Source organism: Corvus hawaiiensis, chromosome 11 (assembly GCF_020740725.1).
Source record: "Corvus hawaiiensis isolate bCorHaw1 chromosome 11, bCorHaw1.pri.cur, whole genome shotgun sequence".
Taxonomy (NCBI): domain Eukaryota; kingdom Metazoa; phylum Chordata; class Aves; order Passeriformes; family Corvidae; genus Corvus; species Corvus hawaiiensis.
In genome coordinates this window covers 21,271,776-21,293,910 of record NC_063223.1, presented here as the reverse complement: position 1 = coordinate 21,293,910, position 22,135 = coordinate 21,271,776, and the positions used below count along the sequence as shown (strand labels likewise).

Genomic DNA, 22,135 nt, shown 5'->3' with positions numbered 1-22,135 from the left:
AAAATATCACTCTGCTGTAGCACTTGCAAATTTTGCAGTATTGTTAATTAAATGCAGATAAATTCTACTGACTCATTTTTTCATTTATGAAGTAAAACCTATGGACATCAGATAGGAGATAATGAAAGAAGAGCTGTTGAAGGGATTTGGGGGAGAGATCAGTTATTTCCTTTCCACCCTGAGGACAGCTATGCCCACACTGCTGTTCCCAGGCCTGCACTGACTGATTGGAAAGGTTCTGTAGCCTTTCCAGGAACTGCAGTGCAATATTTAATGAGTTTCCTCTGGAAGTCCTCCTGACACTGCAAAGCAATTTTGCTGCCTTATAGGAATATAGTAGAAAACAGTGAAATAATGAAAAAAATAAAATTTAATTCAATTTAAAATCCCAAGCAACCACCCTTTCTGTTAATGCCCTGAATCTGCAAAGCCATACTTGGGAAATACTCTTAAAAAGTGTCTAAACATTTGATTTTTCTTATGATGATACTATTTCAAGAGCCAAAAATAGACAGAGGCTTGATGAATTGCATGGAAATAAGTCCTTTACACAGTGTCCATGCTGAGATAGCCAAAAACCAGAGGAATGTGATTCCTGCTTGGCAATGTTTTCAGTTACTTGTTCATCTCTAAAATGCCTCTCACCAAAGCCCTTCACATTCCCAATTCCAAGACAGGGAATAAAAGCAATGGGCTCATTCTTGGACAGTTGGAAATAACAATCTATTATTTACAAGGCCGGTTGGATATTTAAGAGGTTCCAGAGGCATTGAAAAATATGCCTTGGAAGAGTTTCATGTGATTTGTTCACACATCTGGCCTTGCACATCCCATTCCTGTGGTCAGCCACTAAAGAAAATAATTCCTGGAGTGGGCAACTTTGTCAAGCATGGATGTGACTTTTCAGCTTGTGCTAGGCAGGACCTCTCACACAGGGGAACTGCTGGAGGGGACTCATTGGTTTCAGGCAGCAAATAGCACCAGAAATATCTTATTTTCAGTTTTCTAGAAGATTTAAAAGTTTGTGTAGATACTCGTGGGAGGTTGTACATGATAACTCGAGGAAAAAGGGGATGAGCTGATTTTATACTTGCATAAAACCAGGTCTAGCTGAAGGGAGGCCTTTCCGTAGAGGGGTTTTGTTCATAAATAAAAAAATTAAAACCAAAAAGCCTCACATGACAAACCCAGCAAACCAACAGCTCATGAGAAAGCAATGAAACCCCTGGCAAAGGCAGAAGAAACATCCCTGGTTCTTTTGGCTTGTGCTGCTCCTGGCTGACTTGGCCAAGCCCATCCTGGCACAACTGAGGTTTTGCTGTTTTAGACCTTTCATTTTATATTAATTTTACCCCTTGGAGCAAAATGTGCTTCTCTCCTATAATTCTTTCCCTACAATAGCAAAACTGGCATCTGTAGATGTGCACGTCTGTAAACACACATTGCTGTGTTAACCACAGCCATGGAAATGCCCCTATGGTTACAAATAAACAAGATTTCCCATTTTGCAGGAAAACTGGAGATCTAAGCCAGCAGCTTCTAAAGATCATAATTTAAGCACATCACTCAGCTTCTGAGCGTGTTTACCTACTATGAATAGTTATAACAGCATTCTAGAACTTTGACAATTTTGCAGTTAAGGGATATTTTAAGTGGCTCACGTATGATCTTTGCCACAAAAATTTAGTTTCTGGTTTTGACACCACTGCAAGCCAAAGCTTGACCATATTCTAACACAGGAATCAACCAAATGCTACAAATTCCCAATGGAGTAGAAAGTCAGGAGAACTTGCAAACTTGAAGGTCCTTTTTTCATTGTCCATAGCAAAAATGTTATGTACAACAGGAAACGTAAAAATCAAAAACCATGGAAGTTCATCCACCTGGCTTAGGGTTCAGCCCTCAATACAGGAGAAACTGGCAGCATTTTGACACCAATCTCATTTGCTTTTTTCAGCTGAAGTCAGGCAAAGTCAGTGATCTTGAGGCAAACCCAGATGGAGAGCTCACGTGGCTCCAAACAAAAAGCAATTTTCACACGGCCCCTTACGAACTGGGCAGAAAGAGGAGGGTCTGGCACAGCTCAGTGTCCTACAAGACACCCACAAAGGGCTGGTTTGGAGTGGTGCTGAGTCCCCTGGGTACTGAGCACAGCAGGACCAGACTCAGCTCGCCCCTGACTTCTCACTGTGCTGGGGATTAACCACAATGTGACTCCTGCACTCATTTGTAGCCTGAATGAAACAGGAAAAACCTCTTTTTTGACTTTGCAAGGAAAGGGTTTGTGCCTTTTCCTTTTTGCTGAGAACAGCCCCTTTTCTTTTGCCCAGACAAAACCGATGTTTTTTCTCACTAGGCTCTACTTGGAAACGCTAAGGATGTGTCACCCCCTCCAGAGAGTGACAGGCCAACAACCAGACCTCCTTTAACAGAGGACTAAGTTGTTGCTCCACAGCCAATAAAAAACTATTGAGGTGGAATCAGCCACAAAACCGTGGGTCCTCTTTCTGTCCAGCTCCCTTCCCAGGCACTGGAAACCTCAAATTCCTGCCCGTGGTGACAGACTGCAGCAGCAGCCAAAGGAGCACACAAGGCATGGCTGCAGCCCCCACACCTGCCTGGCAATTCCCTCTCCTAGGAAAGCAGAAAAGTGATGGAGCAGAGCATCTCCCCCTCCTGTTCTGATTCCTACAAATACACCCTCACCTACGGCCACAGTTCTCTTTAATGTCCTGCTTAAATTTATCAGTAATTACCAACATCGCAGCTACCACTATGTTTGAAATTTGGGCACTAAATTTGCATGTACCACACCTTGAAACTATGATTATTACTTTTTCTTAGAAAATCCATAAGTAAACTATACTATTGGAGTGAGGGAAATGCCTTAAAGGGAGAAAACAGGTCAGTCTCTGAATGCTGGCACCACCATGAAGGGGAAAGTGGAGGTTCAGACTCTGGTCTGTCCTTTGGAACACAGCAGCAGAGAGTTTGAGGAATAAAAAGTGAACTTATATCAGTTTAGCTGCTTATCTTAGGAACTGTACCCACAGAGTGTGGAACTTGTCAAGGCTGTGGTTTGCAAGGCCTTTTTGAGTAAAGCAAGAAACATTTTAATCCCTTAATTTTGATCAGTTGCCAGTGGTTAGTCTCCTCACCCAAATGAAGTCGTAAAACAATAACAGGGATAGATATTTCCAAGCAGGAGAAGAAGAAAAAAATGTTGAAACTCCCAGACTTTGCCTGCTGCTCCTCCAGCAGGATCAGACCATTTTCACTGTGTAGCCACAGGTGGGTGGTTATCAACCACAGCCTCACAAAAATATTTAAAGTTTTGAAGTTTAATAAGTTCTTTGGCATGTACCAAGAGGAAAACAGCATCTAAGACCTGCTTCAGGTTTTCCCTCTGAATCCTTTTTTTATTTGTTTTAACAAATAATCAATCCATGCAAGGTAAAAACGAAACCCTCACACACCCTTTGTGTGACAGTTACCAAAGCAGGTAGATAATGATGAATTATCAGAAGAAGTGAGGCTATACCTGCTCAGGGAACAAGGGAACAGCATCCTCTGGGCACACCTGAGGAAGGGGAACTGGAAAAGCTTCATGGCACTGCCAGGTATCCTCTGCCACCTCTGCCCATGGGTGAGTCCCTGCCTGACTCAAGCCACAGCTTTAGGAGTCGCCAAGGCCACAGAAGCACCAACAGCTACAAACATTTCAGCAGAAAGGCTGAAGTTTTTGTTTGCAATCCTCAAGCCAGCTGAGGATTTGGATTTAATTCCAGTCACGAGTAAATAAAGGCTGAGCCTTACAGCATAGTTGGTGGAAAATTATTAACAGCACCAGTTAAAAAAGATTTCTTTCCAAAGCCAGAAATAAAGATGTTTTGGGCCTGGTGTATTCATTTGCACACACAAAACCAAATCCAACTTGTCCCCCTGCTCCTGTACCTCCCTCAGCACGAGTAACTCTCAGACTGGGAGCACTGGACTTGAGAGCAGCACAGAGCACAGCAAAAACGCTGGGGAATTACTGAGTCTTCCCCAAGCACTCTTCTGGTTAGGCTGGGTTTAATTAAAGCCATCTGAAGACATTGTGATTACTCTACAAGGCTGTGGCAATGTGATACAGCTCTGAAAGGAAAGCTGCAGCATCAGCCTGACACGTTACAAACGCAGGATTGAGTTTTAGGTGTAAACAAGCTCACGTACAGCAAACAAACAGCATCACTGTGCACAGCAATCCCCACTCTAATCCACAGATTAACTCAACAGACAAAAAAACCCACCACAAATACAAAAAAATCCCACAAAACCCCAATTTTTTTTCCCCAAAGCCAACCCCTCACACAATAAATTGGCTTTATGTGGCCACGACTTGGAGGAATTTCAATGGCAGCCTTGGCATTACAGGGAAAGGTTCTAAATGGTTATTCAGAAGAAACCTCGAGCTTTCCCCTCCCCTTGCCAAGCATCAATTGTATTTTTAACTTAATTTTAATTAATTATATTAATTGTAGTTAATTAATTGTAAGGAACCTGGTGGTTATGCAAATAACCCCAGGTCTGAGAAGGGTTTTTGCTGCAAGGAGGATCCTCACACGTTGCCCATGCGAGCTCTGGAAATAGCCCTGAGCAGCTGCTCTGTGCAGTCTACTCCAGCTACTCACCTCTTACTAATTGTTTCAACAAGTTTACAACGAGTTTATGGCTCCTGGCACCAGAATTTACAATGTAGTAAAGCATCATCACGAGAACACCACCTCTGGCTGAGGGAAATAACATTGCTGGTAACACTTATCTTCCAAACAAATTCATATTTAATTTGTATTAACTGCTCTGGGATCTGCTCTGCACATTTATACAGAAAGGCCACTGCTGTGTAATTAAGACATATAATTTAATTACATTCTTAATTCCAATGAGTTATTTCAATGCAAAATCAGTCCTAATTTTTAATGAGGCTCATTCTTCCACTTTGAAACTGTTATGTCTTTTTTTTTAATTTTGAAGCCATGCAACATCATAACCACTTAAATTTTAAACAAGGCAAACCCCTTCCTTAGCAGGAAGAGAGTATATTTTTCTTCTGTGTGAAGAACTCCAGTTTTGGTTGGACAGAGAAAGCAGATAAATTTAATATCTAAAGTTATTTTGGCCAGTAAACTGTTAGTGTTACAAGAAGTTTGTCTGTGGCACAGTAAAGAAAGAAGTTTCAGATAAATAACAGATTATTTAATTTATCTTTTCTTTTGGTGTTTGTGATTTTTAAAAGGTTTGGACCATATATTTTCAACTTTTTATACACAAGACTGTAAACCCAGTTAAGAGAAAAGTTGAAATCCGATTATCCCTTCTAGTTTCATAATTCATTCCTGACTTAGCCAAAGTCAGGTAGGGAAATATGCCCCAAAATTGAAGGGTTTAAAACCCACTGCAACTTGACTGCAAGCTGAGCCAGAGAATCTTGTTTGGCTTCATTTTTAGAGATCTCTGAGAAGGAACGTGCTTCAAATGGCTTTGGATGTGCTTCAAAATAACACTGACACAGGAATTCAGGCAATCCAGAGATGAGCACTAACACAAAACCCACAAAACCATAGAAACGTGAGAGTATAACACTTGCTCTGTGCCCTCCATGCAATTGAACTGAACATTTCTTACTTCTCTGAGTAACTGGAGTTACCATCAGTGGCTGAGTTGGGAATACTGCTGAAAAATAATATAAATGCAGGGGTAAATTGGCTAATAATTGAGAAAATATTCTGTTCATTGACGCTAATGATATGAAGTCTTAATTCTCATTATCCCAAAGAGCCATAAGAGATTTTTGCTAAAATAAAACTAAGTTGTAGCATTAAGTGATGCCACCTGAGAAACTCTTGTTTATTCTGAAACACTGGAGCAGGTATATTTTGATTTCAGATTATTGATGTTCAGATTATTGAAAATTTGAACAGAAAATAAAATTTCAGTTTTACCCAGAGAGTGAATACCTCTCATATTGTTCAGGCTTAATTTAGCTGGGGGGGGGGGGGGGGGGGGGGGGGAGAGGGGGGGGAGGGGGAAGTATTTTATTTTGAAATAAAACAGTATTATTTGCTGAAAGAACCCATGAAGTCTAAGTTAACTGATGTAGCAAGAAAAAGAGGTTCAAGGCAGACAACAGCACATCCTAAGATTCAAGGAAATTATGTCCATGTAGAGTTCTCCCCTCAAGGAGTTTTCATTCTTGGTTCTTTCAAAGTGTAGCTGTTGCTGTCCTGAACACAAAACAGCCTCAGAATAAGGCTCTGTCTTCAAGATAAAATGAATGGGTCCCCAAGAAATTGTAGTAACCCAGAATTTTGTAGCAGGCTTCGAGTTGTGAAATCACTCAGCGTTAAAAGCAACATTCCATTTGTGTGACTGGCTTAACACACACAACGCCCTGCGAGGAGCAAATGGGAGACTACACTGCCCTGATTAAATATTGATAGTCAGGAAAAATATGTCACCACAAAAGCAGATCATCTTTTGCAAACAGATGATTTCCTTCTCTTAGTCTAACAAGAAATCAGAGTCAGGGGGACAGGAGAGAGTTAAACTCTGCTGTTATTCTGGCTGAATAACTAACACTTACACAGTCCTTTAAAAAATAATGAGATACAGAAGCCAGAGTATTAGTTAGCTGAAACAAGGATGAGGATGCAGCTCTCAAACTCCTAAGGGAAGAAACATTTGGGGGGGAAAAAAAAAAAAGAAAAGGAAAAAAAGAATATTGTAAATCATCCTCTTTCTTTCACCTTTGCCTCCTCATTAGTATGGGTTTGAGGCTCTTTCCTCCAGCAGCAGGAGCCAAGCTCCCAAGCAAGTGGCACACTTTGTTCTATGTCCTTTCAGGATATGGAATTCCTTTCCTTGTATCCTCTAAAAAAAGAGTTAAAAACTCTCATTCTGACTGTGGCAAATAAGAAAATTTCCAGCTGAGCTCACATCCCTAAGTGCTATAGGGTTACGAGGTATCTAACCATGTGTAAATGATCAAATCATTGCAAGGTAACAAACAGTCTGATCAAATATAAAGTTTCTGTGCACTTACTCCCAGAATTCCATCACTGGAGAGGTGGCATTTTGTAAAGAGACTTGACTGCAGTTGCTCATATTAAGTTTTTGAAATTCCACACAGTTTTCTAGAAAAGAACAAAAAAAAAAAAGAGTTTGCTCTGTTGACATGCAAGCACAGTTGCTGTTGTTCATCTCCCAGTTTGTGCACCTTGGGAATGGGAAAAAGCCTCCATTCTACACCACGTTTTCTGGGTGGGCTTAAAGTTTCTGGGTGCACTAAATGCAACAGCTGCTACTTCTGCAACACCAGATTAGGATAACCCAGGGAAACATCCATGAGGACCCTCCTACAACACTTCCCAGAGGCACAGGGCCAAAAAATCCCCTCAGGCAGAAGAAACAAACATTGAGAAACTGAGGCGATGGATTGGGAATTGCAAGATGCTCCTACTCCAGCTGCTGGTTCAATGGGTTACGGCTACAAATGGTTTAGGGAACATGGCCAGCCATAAACTTCCACTTTTTCCTGGTAAGACAAGTGGATATTTCCTCTGGTTTATCATAATTATCTCTAACACAGAGAAAGGCCAAAGCAGCTCAGCGCTGCTGAGCATTTGAGCAGTGATAACACTGGCCAAGCTCCTTTGCAGGGCTGCCAAAACTGACACCAAAGCCTTCTACATCCACTGGGCCCAAAGTTCATTCCCTGACATAAACTAAGATTTCAGGCAGCTTTAGGTGGGCTCAAAGAGCACAACAAATGGCCAATCAGTGAAACCATGAAAGACAATACAATGAGTACTTGATTTGAAATTGGACTGTGATTTAAGGGAAAAATGCAAAACTTCAGGAACATGGGAACATGGCACTGGGATGAGATCCTCCCCATGGATGTTTGTGATCTACAGACTCAATGAGCCGAGAATTACAGATATAAATATCAATGAGAGGACAGATGCAGAGCCCTACCCTGCAAACCCTCATGAATGCACACCTCATCCTTCATGCAGGAGGCTACTTTACATGCAGTAAGGATTATTTATGAGACTAAATTTCCAGAAGTAGCTTGATGAACATTATCCCTCAACATCTGGCATTTAAAAGAGCAAATCCAAAGATCCACATTTAATATTTTTTCCTCTCCATTCAAACTCCTCCTGATCTCATTAGAGTGAAAGAGCAAGATTGCAACCTGTCATCAGGTCATTCTCTGCTGCAGAATTCACTCTCTGTGTTCAGGGAGAATAGATATGATTGCAAATGAGAGTCTTGGGATTTAGCCAGAACATCTTACAGAATTAACGAAATCCATAGTCTTTTTCTGCTGACATTAAATTCTCCAGGAGTAAATGCTTACACAATGACCCAACCCAGAAAGGTCCAAGGCAGTTCCACTCCAGGTTTCCTTTCTCTTTGCTGTAGTGGGATGTGGTTGGCCCACTTCCACTGACTTGGCCACAGCAATGGCTTTGTTCAGGACATTTCAGTGTCAATAAATCACTTGGAAGGATTTGTATAGCAGCAATCTCTGCTGAGGTCATACCTGTATTCCATTCATGGCCACAGGAAGCCCAGGGAAGCTCTGTAGTAAAGCAGTTGAACAAATAGAAGATAGCCCATGCTAAAATGATGATGTAATATACATTTAGGTGTGCCTCTATAACTTGGGTAGCATAGCCAATGCCTGGAGAAGCAAAATAAAAAGTGAGATACAAAAGAAAACTGCTTGTCAGGTAATTTAAAAACAAATGCTTATTCTTAAGTCTATCCTAACTTCCATTTTGATACTATTTATTTCATTTTACTTCAAATTGAATGCTTTCTTTTGTAGTAGAACACAGAATTGTTACCTTCAAATAGAGGGCAAACTTTCCTCCAGCATGTGATGCCTCCTTCACTTGTAAACTGTCCCAAGGCTGTCTCCAAGAAAAATACTGGTATTCCACAGCAAATAAAAAAGACCACGTAGGGGATGAGGAAAGCACCTGCAAGTGAGTATTAGGGGGTGTTGGTTAGAATGAATCCAGTTCCTCAACAGCACAGTGAGGATTTTCCCAGTAAAGGAAGGATCAGCTGTGAGCCATCCCCCAGGCATCACGCTGGCAGGGCAGGATGGATTTACTCCTGCCCCAAATATCAAGAGCTAACCCGTAAGCCAGGGCTAAACCAGACGAGATCAAAGTTCCTCAGCATAAAGTCAGCTCATGAGGCTCTCAAACACAGAAAAGATCCCAGCAGTGCTCAGCTGCAAAGTTCTGCTCTGCTCAGCACCACGTCAGTCTACACTACCGCCCCTGCTTTTTTCAGGGGTGAAGAAGGGTTACAGATATTAAATCCAAGAAATCCTTTTCACATTATTTATATGAGCCTGATGATAAGGATTGTGAAAAGGGAATGAGGAAACAAACTTCAGAACTACTTACAAGGACAGGAAAGCAGGGCTTGGCCTCATCAGCCAGAAATATTAATGTGAAATTCTAGGAAAACAACAAAACATCAACACTTTTGTTGGATGCTGGCAGTAAAGTCCAGCACAGGCAGTGAACCACAGCAAACCCCAAACACAGCACACCCACACCCCGAAACAGCTGTTGTACTTCAGCCACCTCGATCAGAAAGTTGAGACAATTAAATCCACCTGCTCTGACTGTTTCTTTCACATCTCATCACCAGGAGTCTCTTCCCTCAGCCAGGAAATTTCCCTAGAGCTGAATCCCAGGTGCCTCTCAAGCAATCCATGGGGATTCCACAAAGAATGGAATATTTGCATGGGTTCTCTGGATGATTTACTGGTCAGTATCAAATGCACTTGGCCCTCTCATGCACACAATCATAGTGAGTTTAACATGGCAACTTGTGGAAAACCAAAGTATCAGCTCAGACTGTTTTTCCAACACTGTTCCAACAGGCATACATCAGGAAAATGAGAAAACATCAGGTTTCCCAGCTTGCAAAAAGATCACATTCCAAGAAATACCTAATTCTAAGCACGCAAAGAAATTAATTTTCCTTAAAACCTGAACATCCACAAGAAGAACCTAAAATTATAGGAGATGATTCCTGCACTCCACGTTATGACTTGGAGTAAGTCCCAGAGAGGTCAGACCTCCCAAGTTCCATACTACAGCTTCCAAATTTGTTCTGTAAGCAGCAACTTATTCACAACTAGCTCAGATATTTACCACTGCCTCCCCCTACCACACACCAAGGAGTTTGATGCATCAGATGAAAGTACTAAGAACAAGCTCTGGTCTAATTCCAGCACAGGGTTACAAAGCCACAGGTCACAGACTGAGCCTTCATTGACTAAAACTGCTCAATGGCAAATGTCCCATGGTGCCAGGACATGACCAATTCAATCACACCCACTCATTCTATTCTTAATTAAATTAATTAAATATCATATTCAAGTAATTAGTCTTTCATCAAATCACCCCAAGCAATGATTAGAATTCTTTGTGCCTCATGTTACAGCCTTAAAAATGAGAGCATCACCATTTGACAAGCTGGCACATACCTATAAATAGGCACCTAAAGGTGGCCGTGTGAACCCAAAAATTACACACCAGAAATATATTTCTGTTATTTCCTCTGCCAGAAGTTCTCTGGGAACACTTTAACAATCAACAAGAAGTGCTGTGTATCTGGTATGCAGCATGTTAATATTCATGTATAACAGCAGGATTTGGTAGCAGCATTCTCTAAAGGGTGAACTATTGCGACCTAAGTTTTGCCAAAATACAGATCCATAAAGAAAGGAACTTCCAACACTAAACACAACTTCCACAGCAGTGTTTGTCTTGTAGAAACAGCAGACAAAACAGGCTAAAAACCATCCCCGAGTTCAGATAAGGAAGGACAAGGAATAGAAATTTGGCACAGCATTGTTAGCAAACAAGCCCGTCAAAGAGCAGATCACCGCTTATCAGCCCTGCACATCCCATTTTTCTCCCAGCCTCTGTGTTTACACTACCACTGACCCAGGCCTTAAGTGGGGAGAATGTTGAACCCAGTCCACAGAATTCTAAACTGAGTTTGTAATTTACTTTTCTTCCTTCGTTGCTTCCCGAGCAGAGCTGATGTGCTTATTCCCAACTGTCATACATCTTACACGGTTTATAGTCAGCTATAACCAACACATGGCACACGTCATACTTCTGTAGAAGTTGAGTCTGCTCTTTTCTTTCTCAATCAACATTCGTATTTTACATTTATTAGTGCTTGCTCTCTTTGAGTAACCTGTAGTTTTACATCTTCCCCTACCTTGCTGTAGGAACTGGGGAAGTACTGAGGGACGAAAAGGTACACTGAGGTATAAAAAATTTCAAGTAACAAAGAAAAAATATTTAGTCCTTGTGGCATTATTAGAAAAAAAATTCATCCTCTCCCATGTACAGTGTTGTGACAAATAAAGTGCTGCCTCCTTTTCTGTGTCAGACAAACTTAGTTAAGTATGCCTGGGTGTGTATTCACATGCAGAAGACAGCCTGTACTACTATTACAGAACACTGGCTTCTTCTGCACGAAAAATGCTACTGACAAAAATATCTCAATTTACTAACACAGAAGAAACTTGTAAAAATAAACCACACAGTGTTTGGAGAGAAGGAGAGAGAAACACAACAATTTTTCTTAGTTGTCAGATGTTTAAAGCTTCCCTGTCTGCACATGCACTGAAATCCTGAACACGTATCTCTTACTAGAGCAATAAATCACTGCAAAGCATTCTTAACGCTTTAATTCCCGTGTTTAATTCCATGTAAATCCACACGTGATGCCATCTTACCTCCTCCATTCTTGTAGCAAAGATATGGGAATCTCCAGACGTTTCCCAACCCAATAATCTCCCCTGCCACAGAAAGCACAAATTCAACCTTATTGTTCCAGTGGCCTCTTTCATGAACTTTCTTATCATTGATGTGGACGAGGTTAGTACTTGAAGCTTCTGGGTCCAAAGCATCTTCTGGCTTGCCATTAATTATAGGAATAGTCTTTTCAGCTGTCATGACTTTTCAGCCTAGTGGAGAACAAAAGAAAAACACACAGGTGTGTTAGGACGCTTGCTGGTACTGATCTCCAATGACTGAAATCTCCCAGCGCGGCATTGGCTTCTCGTTACCTGTGGAAATCTGCAGGTGAAAGTGAGGGAGGCAACTCCATAGGGCTGGAAAAGTTGTAAAGCAGGGGAAAAGGAAAAGAAAGGGGTGGGGGGAAGAGAGAAGGTTACGTTCAAGGGAAGGGAGTTATTTCCAAGTGCAGACAGACAACTTCCTAACTGAGGGAAGCCTTTCAAAAATCCCTCCCCGGGCACGGATCCCAGCCTGACTGACCTACCAGAGGACAGAGATCTGCTGCACCTTCCAGGCGCACACCTGAGCCCAGGAGCCCTCGGAGACGTGCAGAAAGGGCTGGAATGGTTGTGGCCTGCCTGGAGGAGCGGGGGAGCTCCCGCATTACTCACCCAGGGCTCTGCCCGTGCCTGCGCGCCGGGGACAGGGGCCGGGCTGTGGCTCAGCGCTGCCTGCGGGCGGATGGCCGCGGCTCCGGGAGCGGGGAGAAGGCGTTCAGGATCCCCGGGAGCCGGGAAGCCTCGTCCTGCCCTGCCGCTGCTGGCGGCCCGGCGTGGGTAGTAGGATGCTCCCCGCGCTCTGGAGCCGGAATTTGCAAATGCTCAGCCCTCCCCGGAGCGATGGTTTAACACCCGCCTCCCCCCTCCGCCCACCTCAGGCTGTCCCGCCAGCTCCCCCCTCCTCCTCTTCCTCCTCCTCCTTCTCCTCCACCCAGCATCACCACCGAGCATCACCACCGAGCATCCCCAGCCTGCGCTCCCCCGCCCCGCGGGCAGGGCCGAGCCCGGCAGGTTGGCAGCCCCGTTCCGCATCCCCTGCGGATCCCGGCGCTGCTCCGCACCCCTCGGGCGGGGAGGGGGCACCCGCATGCGGCGGGCGGGGCGCACGGACAGCCCCGCACCTGCGGCGCTCGGGGCTGGCGCAGGCCCGGCAAGTTAAAAAAAGGAACCCGCCGGGAACAGATGATAGAAACTTCAGCTGGAAAGGGCGGCGAGGGGAGCCGGGGGACAGACGGGATGAAAAAATAAATGGAGGGGGAACATTTGGGAAGTGTGGAAACAATGTGGGCGCTTTCGAGTTACACCAGGAAAATGCAGAACCAGCCCATGTGGGCATTGCTAGCTGGGGCTTGGCTTAAAATTCAAGCTGTAAAAGAGGCGAGAATAGGGAAAAAATTATTACAAATGGTTTTGTTTCAGGTTGAATCAAATATTTCGAGTAGAGAATTTTTTCCCATTTAACCCTCTCCTTTTTAAAATTTTTTGTAGGTCAGTCAAGTTTCATCCCATGTTTCCAAACCCAAATTAAATACCTCTTCCTGTCTTCATCTCTGCAGCTTCTCCTCAGCAAATGGCAGCACCCAAGCCAGGTTCTTGCTTCAAATCTTCCCTCGGCTCCACACTCTGCTGCAGCTACGATCAGCAAGGCTTTGCTCTGCAGCTCCAGGGGATGCACTTTGGAACACACAGGCTCCTAAATGCAGGATTCTCTGCTGGAGAATGCCCCAGAGAGAGCCTGCTCCTCTTCCAGGTGGATACTCTCCCTCTCACTCTCCAGCTCCATGGACTTTTCCCACTGCCTGGACTCCTATTAGCATGGAGGACAGTGGAAAGATGCCCACGGATAGATTTTATATTAACTTGAGCTGACTTTGTACCCCGCTTGTACATTACACACTGGAGCTTCTGCTGTGGTTAAAGTTTTCAGAATTTTGCATTTCAACGATGCCTGTCACAAGGGTGGGTGCTGGGGCTTCACCTTGTCAACTCTCTGTCACATCAACCCTTGCACCTAACAGGTGCAGGATGAGCCTCTCTCTTTTCTTCTTGATGCCAGTTCTAGTCACACCTATCTTGGGAAAGGAAAAACTGCTAAAAAAATGCAAAATTCTTATATTTTATTTTTTTTAGAAGTATTCTCCCCACGGGTATTACCAGATCTAGGTTGGTCTGGGGTGGTCTATTTGTGGTTTGTCTCTGTTTTTAATGTAGTTGGTATTAATTAATTGAGGATGGAATAGATCAATTTTTCCCAAGCTGACTTTGCATAAACCAAACTCAACTCGAAGGGCTTTTTTTTGTATATTTATTTTTACCCCCTCCTTCATCTTGTTTTCAGCAGGGATCAAAACAGACACTGCTTTTCTGTATTCCAGCCAGGCCTAGCAGGCTCAACAGGATACACTTGAACATCAAAGCTGACAGTGAATTCTCATTTTATTCCTGAGAGTAATTCTAAAACTGGAGGGGAGCTAAGGGACAGTAAACATTTGATGATTCAATACAGAGGAGAGACCAACCTTCATCAAACAGATTGATGACCCCCAATTGAAGGGCCTGCTGCAAGAGACAGGCCACGGGCAGATGCTGAAGGTGTTTATTCACTGCTGATTTGGTCACCATTTGAAATGATTAATTCCTGGTGTCGAGTGTTTTACCCACTGCTGTACTCCTGCACCAACTCCCATTCAGTCTCCTACCAGCTGAAGTGTTTATGGGAGTAATTGCTGGCTGCTAATCCTTGTCAACACTGCACTGTGTTTGCAACATAAAATGACAAATTTTAGAGCAGGTTGAGAACCCTGGAGTTTTTTAATTCTGGTGGAGCCTTTGCTGTAGCAATGAGAGAAATTCCCCGGATTGCAGGCTGGCTCTCAGTTCATGCTCTTGCCTGTGTCTCTGCTGCTCCTCATCCTGCCCATTCCCATCAGCCTGCTGGGAGACCCTGCATAAGTTTCCTGGCCACACCTTTCAGGCCCTACATTAATATGGTGTGCCCTAAAAAGCAATCCAAGTCCTGCTTTATTCAGGTTTATCTCCACACTCCCAAGGAATCCTTTACAACTCTGTGCAGAAAGTACAGGGGTGGGGGTGGAAATCAGATGTTTCTGCTAACCAGAGAATGGTGCTGTGAAGTACCCAATGTTCCAAGGCTACATTTATTTAGATTTATAAACTAAAATTAATCAAGGGAAGTCATTCATACCTAGAGTAACTTGGGAAAGCAACCTCCAAGAAAAATCCACATTTCCACAAGATTCTGCCAGGCTGCCAAAATTAATGTCAGCTAAAGTCATGTGATGTAGTTTCAGAAATTAAAAACTGGGGCTTGGCTCCTTTCTTCTCCTTTTTGTAACTCTGAATTTCTGTGTTGTTTCTGCAATACAGAACCCTGTGACAATATGACTGGGGGCGGGGGGGAGGGAACAACAATTCTCTTCGGATTTAAAAACCTCTGTTAAGATTTGCTATAAGCAAAATCTGCACAAGCCTTCTATAAAGATTTCATAAAGCTGGACTCTTTGTGGGTAAATAGCTACACAAAAGCAAAGAAACACCATAAGAATTTCATCAGTGATAACAATCTGACAATATTTCGGATCAAAAGCCTAAAATCACAAAGCCATGATGAACAACACAGACGCCTTTAGCTGTTTTTGTGAGCTGACTTCAATCAAAAATAGGCTGATTTGTGACTAATCAGTTTTCTGCAATGGGAAAAAAAAAGATTTAGTTGTTGCAGATAATTTTAAGTAAAGCAACACCTGATTGTTTGGCTTCTATTTAGAAAGGCTTAACCTCTATCGCTGTAGATATCTCTCCATCCAATTTATTGCCTCACAATGGGTGAGATGCTGAGTTTGGGGTTGAGGAGAGCTGTAAAAATCAGTTTTCCATCTCTTGGTGTCGCCTTTCCTTTGTTCCTTGCTGTCAGTGTGAGATCTGTGTTTTGTTACTTGCATTTTATCTTCCACACCCTCTTCTAGACAGGAGTGGGTGATAATACTCCACAAAATGGGGTTTCTGCTGCAGACTTGTGCTGATCTCCTGGAAGACGCAGCACAAATTGTGGGTTCCTTGAGTTGATTCATCCATTCCCACTGTGGTTTAGGGACACACCCCTCTGCTAATGGGTAATGGTACCTTGAGCTTCCTAAACATGAATTTTAGAGAGAACCTCCAACCCCGAGGTTAAACACACCTTCCTAGAATTAGCAGTCACCCATCTGACTGAACTGAAACCTGGAAAATAACAAATAAATGACAGCACTAAATGAGAAGACACCTTTGGAATGTTTGAATGGGACTTACAGGTGAGACCAAATAAAAGAAACACCAAAGAGACCTGAGGAAAACTTGATGCATAACACCACAACTGTCAATAGTCAATCATTCTTCCAGATCAAAGCCTGAATTTGCAGGTTTCATGAAGATCTAGGTGTTATCAGCAGGCCTAACTCATAATTAGTGGGAGTTGCTCCAGCCTGGAAAAGGCATGAACTCTGAGGAGAGTTTGTGCTCAGGTCCTCTCGATATGTTTTTGATTATATTAAAATATTTTGTATTATTAAAGGTACTCAATGAAAAAGCCAGAGTTTAATTCGAATTACAGATGCTCTCTGCAGGCACCTAAACTCCTTTATCTTATCCCAGACACTCTTTCTTCCCTGTTGTAAAGTAGGGTAAGGGGTTGCTTTGTTCACTGGATGCTCCCGGTCAATATGGGAAGATTGTTAGGAATTACAGAGTTCAAGGAATTGAATAACTCTCACACCTCTGATAGAAAAGAGTGAGCCTGACAGGAAGAAACATCTCCCCCAACCCTGAGGTAGTGGTCCAGTGCCCTTCTTTTCTACAAGCAGCCCACTGAGCCAGGCTTTGGGTTAAACTTGGAATGTCACAAATCCAAGTCGGCTTTAGGTTGAGTCTATAGCATGGTAATTAAAGAAATAAAATTCCAGCTTAAAGATGAAGCTAATCATCCCATGCTATGAGGTGTCATGCTCAGCAGGAAAAAAAATGGGACAAAGAGGGAGGGAGGATGATGATTTGAGTGGTGGCATTTTTCTTCCCAAATATCCCATGGGATGAAGTCCTGCCTTCCTGGAAATGGCTGAACATCTCCCTGCTGAAGGGAAATAGGGAATTCATCCTTTGCTTGGCTTTGCTTGCCCATGCAGCTTTGCTTTACGTATTAAACCATCTCCATCTCACCCCATGAGTTTTCCCACCTTTCCCCCTCCGATTGTCTACCCTCCCAGTATGGGAACCTGTGCAATATTCAGGTTCAGTGAGGGGTGGCAGCAACACTGCACACTCTGCCAAGTGTTGCTTTAAAATGCATTAAAATCCCCAGCAAGTTACCATTAGAAACTCAACCACCGGTGTGAATGAGGGAGTGGTTTTGTTCTGTGTCAGATCTGAAACAAGAACAAAGCTCCAAAACACAGGTCAACCCATGATGAAGATCATTTATTTTTCCTCCCAATGCAAAATAATAAGAAATATGTTTTAGCCCCTAAAATTTCAACTCAATCACGTTTTACTTTTTAACTAGAGTGCAACAGCAATATATTGCTTCAAAAGTTAAAAAGAGGTCCCGTATTCTCAGAACATTTCCTTTATTGAAGTCTTTTTGGCTGATGCTGCACATCAGTAAAGCAAAGTAATTGCCTGGAAAATATTGATTAGCTCTTGTGAAACACACCCTTTGCTATTCAGGAATTCATTTCAGCTCTGTCAGCATTTGAGCACTGGCACAGGAGTTTAAGGGGTGTGTGTGAAGTTCTCTAAAGCAGCCCCAGTCCATTCCCACAGACACTGAGCTCCTGCAACTGCTCTGCCACACAAATTACAGATGACAACTTGGACTAACTCAGCAAACAATCCTTTCCTGAGCTGTCTGCTGGCACATTGCTAATTAACAATTAATTGCCTTCAACAAGATTCCTGCAGAGCAGATGATGTGATACTGCAGATGTTTCAGCCAACTTGCATTTCCGTGCAGTGCTGCAAAGTGCCCAGAGATTTCTTTTACTGTTTTGCTTTTTGTAATGGTGTTTTTAATCAGAAATATATTCCTTTTGTTATTTTTTTTTAAATATTTTGCAGTACTTTAATACTGAAACTCCTCTTACTGAAATACTTTCTTTACAGCTGTGAATCATCAGTTCTTAATTGCCACCTGTAGGTTTATAACCTGAAAATTGGGTCAAAACAGAACTTAGCTGGCAGAACAGGAAAATAAATTCTTGTGAAACCCCACACAATTATACCCACCAACATCTCTGTTCCAAGAGCCCAAAGAGAAAATACTCTCAAATTTTATTACATCCACTTACTAAAAATGCATGGACTTGTTTGTCTTTCCCAGCTAAAAGAGGGAGTAATTTACTGTAGACTCTCATCCTCTGGGAAGGCAAATGGAGACGATACAAGCGCACCAGATTACCCAGAATTTCATCTCTGCTGGATGATGATTCTTCCCAATGACTTGTTAAAGAAAGAAACAAAGAAACTCAGAGAGAGAGAAGAACCCTACAGCAATAAGGCAGACAACGTATTTAGGTGCACAAAGCTGGGCCTGGAGGAACAAAGACCAGCAGGGAGATCCCGACTCTGCTGGCACAGATTCCAGGAGCCTGACAATGGGTGTGGTGGGAGGGCAAGAGGAGATGTGGGAATTGCTGCTGCACTCCTCTGGAAATGGATGAACAGTTCAGGCACAGAGAACAAAACAGGCAGATTCCTATAAATGGGAAAAGCCTTCCTGAAAACTTTCACAGAGTCCTGAGCTGATTTTAGGTTCTTCTCCCGGAGGGTGCTGGGCACTGCCCAGGCTCCCCAGGGAATGGGCACGGCCCCGAGGCTGCCAGAGCTCCAGGAGCGTTGGGACAGCGCTGCCAGGGATGCCCAGGCTGGGATTGTTGGGGTGTCTGTGCAGGGCCAGGAGCTGGGCTGGATAATCCCTGTGGGTCCTTTCCAACTTGGGATATTCTGTGATTATTTTGATGTTTCAGGGTATTTCTGACAGTTCCTACTGCCTCTCAGCTCCTTTTCTATCCACAGGAAAGCTGAAACTGATCCTACAGGGCTTGGCTATATTGGAAAGAGAAGCTTAAAATACACTTGTCTCAAATTCTTTTCCAAGTGTCTGGCGCTGAGGAGAATCATCAAACTACCAGAAACACGGAGCCTAATCCATGGAAAACTGAATGCAGGAGAAGAGAAGGAATTTTGCTGGAGGTCATTTTATGCATGACTTCTGCCAAAGGCCTATGTTTGATTCCCTCAACACCCTGGTGTTTGTAGGGTGAGTTATGGGAATTTGTCAGGCAGAGAGGAGACATCCCTCTGACATTAACTGAGAGATGGAGTTCTGGCTTCACAACAGGAGGAAAAAGAAGCTGGGCTCGTTTCTTTCTGCAGTCTGTAATAAGGAAGGCAGCAATAGAACTGCTCAGTGGAAGGAAATAGTTGGGATTCTGTGCTCCAACCATGTTTTCATTTAAGAACAATATCTGGTGAACATAATCCCCAAAGCAGCACCTATTTCTCGAACTCTTTCTCTAAAGTTTACTTGTTTGTTTTTTTTTTTTTTTTACAGGAAAAATTCCCTATGCTGAGGAATGCTAGGCATCACTTTGAAAAAACAACAAATTTTTTTGGTTTAACTTTCTCTGAATATTGTTCTAGGTTTTTTTTTTTCCTCATTACTAGGTATGTGTAGTTAACTAAAATAGGAAGAACACTTACAAAGATCTCCTTATTCCATGCCACTTTGACTTATCCTACTGGAAAAGGAAGTCTTTGCTGATGGAGTCAAGGAAAATAAGGCTGGATGTCCTAAAATGTCAGAGCATGAGTGACAGTGGCACATCCACAGATAGCACATCTTCATCAGCCCTGATATCACAAGCATACCATTTTTGGGAGCATCATTCTGTGTTTTGCAGTCAACTCCTCCACCTGCTACAGAGATGAAATATCATTTAAGAGTAGAAAAACTGCATCCAGAAGAGGAAAATTTCCTCTGCAGAAGTCTCCATAATCACAACCTTTTAACTTTTACAAGCTACAGAATATGCTGCAAATAAACAGTGAAATTTTCCACCAGTGCCTCATTTACAAAACTTTCTGCATAGTCAGCCTGAAATTCATTTCTTAAGACGCTTCACAGATTTGGGGCCTAAAGATCTAGTTTTCAGGAGCTAAATTCCTGAGGTGTCTTTCTGCTGAAGAGGGACAGAATATGGCACTTGATTCATAGTTTGCAGTTTGAAAGGGGTTTGTGCACCTTAGGACATTGATTGTTTTGATGATTAAAGTAGCTGAGACTAAGGAGATATGGATTTATATCTGTAAGTGCTTTTATCTCTCCAGGAAGTGTGAGTTTCCTCAGTTCCTTACTAACTTTACACACAGAATAGGAAGCTGTAATACACATAGAAATAAAGGTTTTAAATCAGGCAAGGTTTTCTTCTGAGGTTTGTTTTTAAACAAAGCATGGAGGGTTTGGAGCAGCCAGCTCTTAGTGCAATTAATTTCAGCTCCTTGTAAGTAATGATAAGAATGCATTGAATTTCAGATGATAAGAAAGCATTACATTTCAGCTGCTTGTGTTACATGGATTTTTGATTTTAACTTGATTTCTATTTTAAGTCTCCTTAAGCTGATTAAGAGTTTCCCAGTTCAGCCCTGGGTTTTACAAGAGCCTTGAACAAGGAGCAGAGCAAAGTTTCCCTCTCCAGCTGAGCTGCTCAGCCCTTGGGATGCTTCAGCTGCTTCCAACAAAGGCAGAACTTACAGGTGCAAGACCTGGTTTAATTCAGAGAAAGCAGCTGCTTTGGAAACTTTCTCCTGGGCTGTTGTGCACTCAAAGAAATAACAATTTATGCTCATTTGCTGCATGGCCAATAAATCTGCAACAGACTGCACTTATTAAATGTGGATTTTGTGAACTGTAACACAAATCATTATCTACCAAATGTTTCTGCACACTGAGATGCACACTGGGGTTTGGGCACTGAGCTTTCTGCAGGCCTGGGGCTGTGTCACAGCACGCTGACCCCTCGAAGGCAGTGCCATCCCTCAGCAGGACACAGATTGAATTTCGTGTTGATTCATGAGAGGGACTCATGGAATAGCCCAAGTTGGAAGGGACCCACAAGGATCATCAGTCCAAGCTCTGGCCTTGCACAGACACCCCAGCAATCCTTCCCTGGGCATCCCCCAAACACTCCTGGAGCTCTGGCAGCCTCGGGGCCGTGCCCATTCCCTGGGGAGCCTGGGCAGTGCCCAGCACCCTCGGGGGGGAAGAACCTTTCCCTGATCTCCACCCTAAACCTGCCCTGGCACAGCTCCAAACCCTGCAACTCTTTGTTTGTACTTTATACTCTCATGCATACATCATTTTTTAACCACAGGAGCCCTACATGGTTTCTCGAATTGTTTCAGTGCCCCTTTGCTAACAGCATCCTGAAGCCCTGAGTCCCCTTTTAAATTTGCAAATCAGAATCCTGGCCAGACACAGAAAACAACCCATCTATGAGTCCATTTGATTACAACAAAATTTGGCTGCTGCCTAATGGCTTGCTCAGGAAGCGTTTGAGTTGCATTAAAATGAAGAGGCCAAAGCAAGTTCCTGAGCTGCATTCAAAATCTGATGTTAAAGGTCAAAACACCAGAGTGAATGGCACCTAATCTGTGGAACAGCTTCCAGGAACTCTTTTTTATCACCTTCAACATTTAGCACTCTATTCTTAGCTGAAGCAGATATAAATTACGGTTTCCTATTAACGCAAATGGGATATTCAAGAAAACTTCTTCGAGGAAACTGTGGTAGTTAAATGCAATAAACTTAAGACACACTTGAGTCCTGTAGTTAATGTTATTTTTCCATAAGAAGTTTCATCTTAGTGAAGGTTTTTGTTTTACAAGATATTATTCTAACACAGATAATGTTATCAGCTCTTGTCAGGTGCACTAAAATATCTGAAAATCTGCCCAAATCTACAATTTCCACTCTACAAACACCATCCTATTCCAATTCTTGGCTGAAATTCATTCTCACTCTGCATCCACAGCTATGAAGAATCTAAAATAATTCATGGTGCTGAACATACATTCTCAAAATTGGAAAAAAAAGTATTTAAACTTTCCATGTTCCAAGCACTAATTAAGATCTTTCAGGAGAAGTAAATACATCTTGCATCTATGTTTGTAGAAAAAAGGGTT

At 42.8% G+C, this 22,135-nt stretch overlaps 1 protein-coding gene across 4 annotated transcripts in view; it reads right to left on the bottom strand.

Annotated features, from left to right (window-relative positions):
- Positions 1–12,729, bottom strand: part of SLC6A11 (solute carrier family 6 member 11) — an 87,032-nt gene extending 74,303 nt beyond the window's left edge. Inside the window, exons 1-5 of one of the 4 annotated variants that reach the window (XM_048315250.1) lie at positions 12,512–12,727; positions 11,837–12,067; positions 8,901–9,035; positions 8,594–8,734; positions 7,085–7,175 (exon numbers count right to left, since the gene is read on the bottom strand). In XM_048315250.1, coding sequence (XP_048171207.1) covers positions 7,085–7,175; positions 8,594–8,734; positions 8,901–9,035; positions 11,837–12,056 — 587 coding nt within the window. In that variant the 5' untranslated portion in view covers positions 12,057–12,067; positions 12,512–12,727. Of the gene's footprint in view, positions 1–7,080; positions 7,176–8,593; positions 8,735–8,900; positions 9,036–11,836; positions 12,068–12,169; positions 12,267–12,384; positions 12,407–12,511 lie in introns of those variants that run through there. The other 3 variants (XM_048315252.1, XM_048315251.1, XM_048315253.1) reach the window with 3 other exon arrangements.
- Between the last annotated feature and the right edge of the window lie 9,406 nt (positions 12,730–22,135).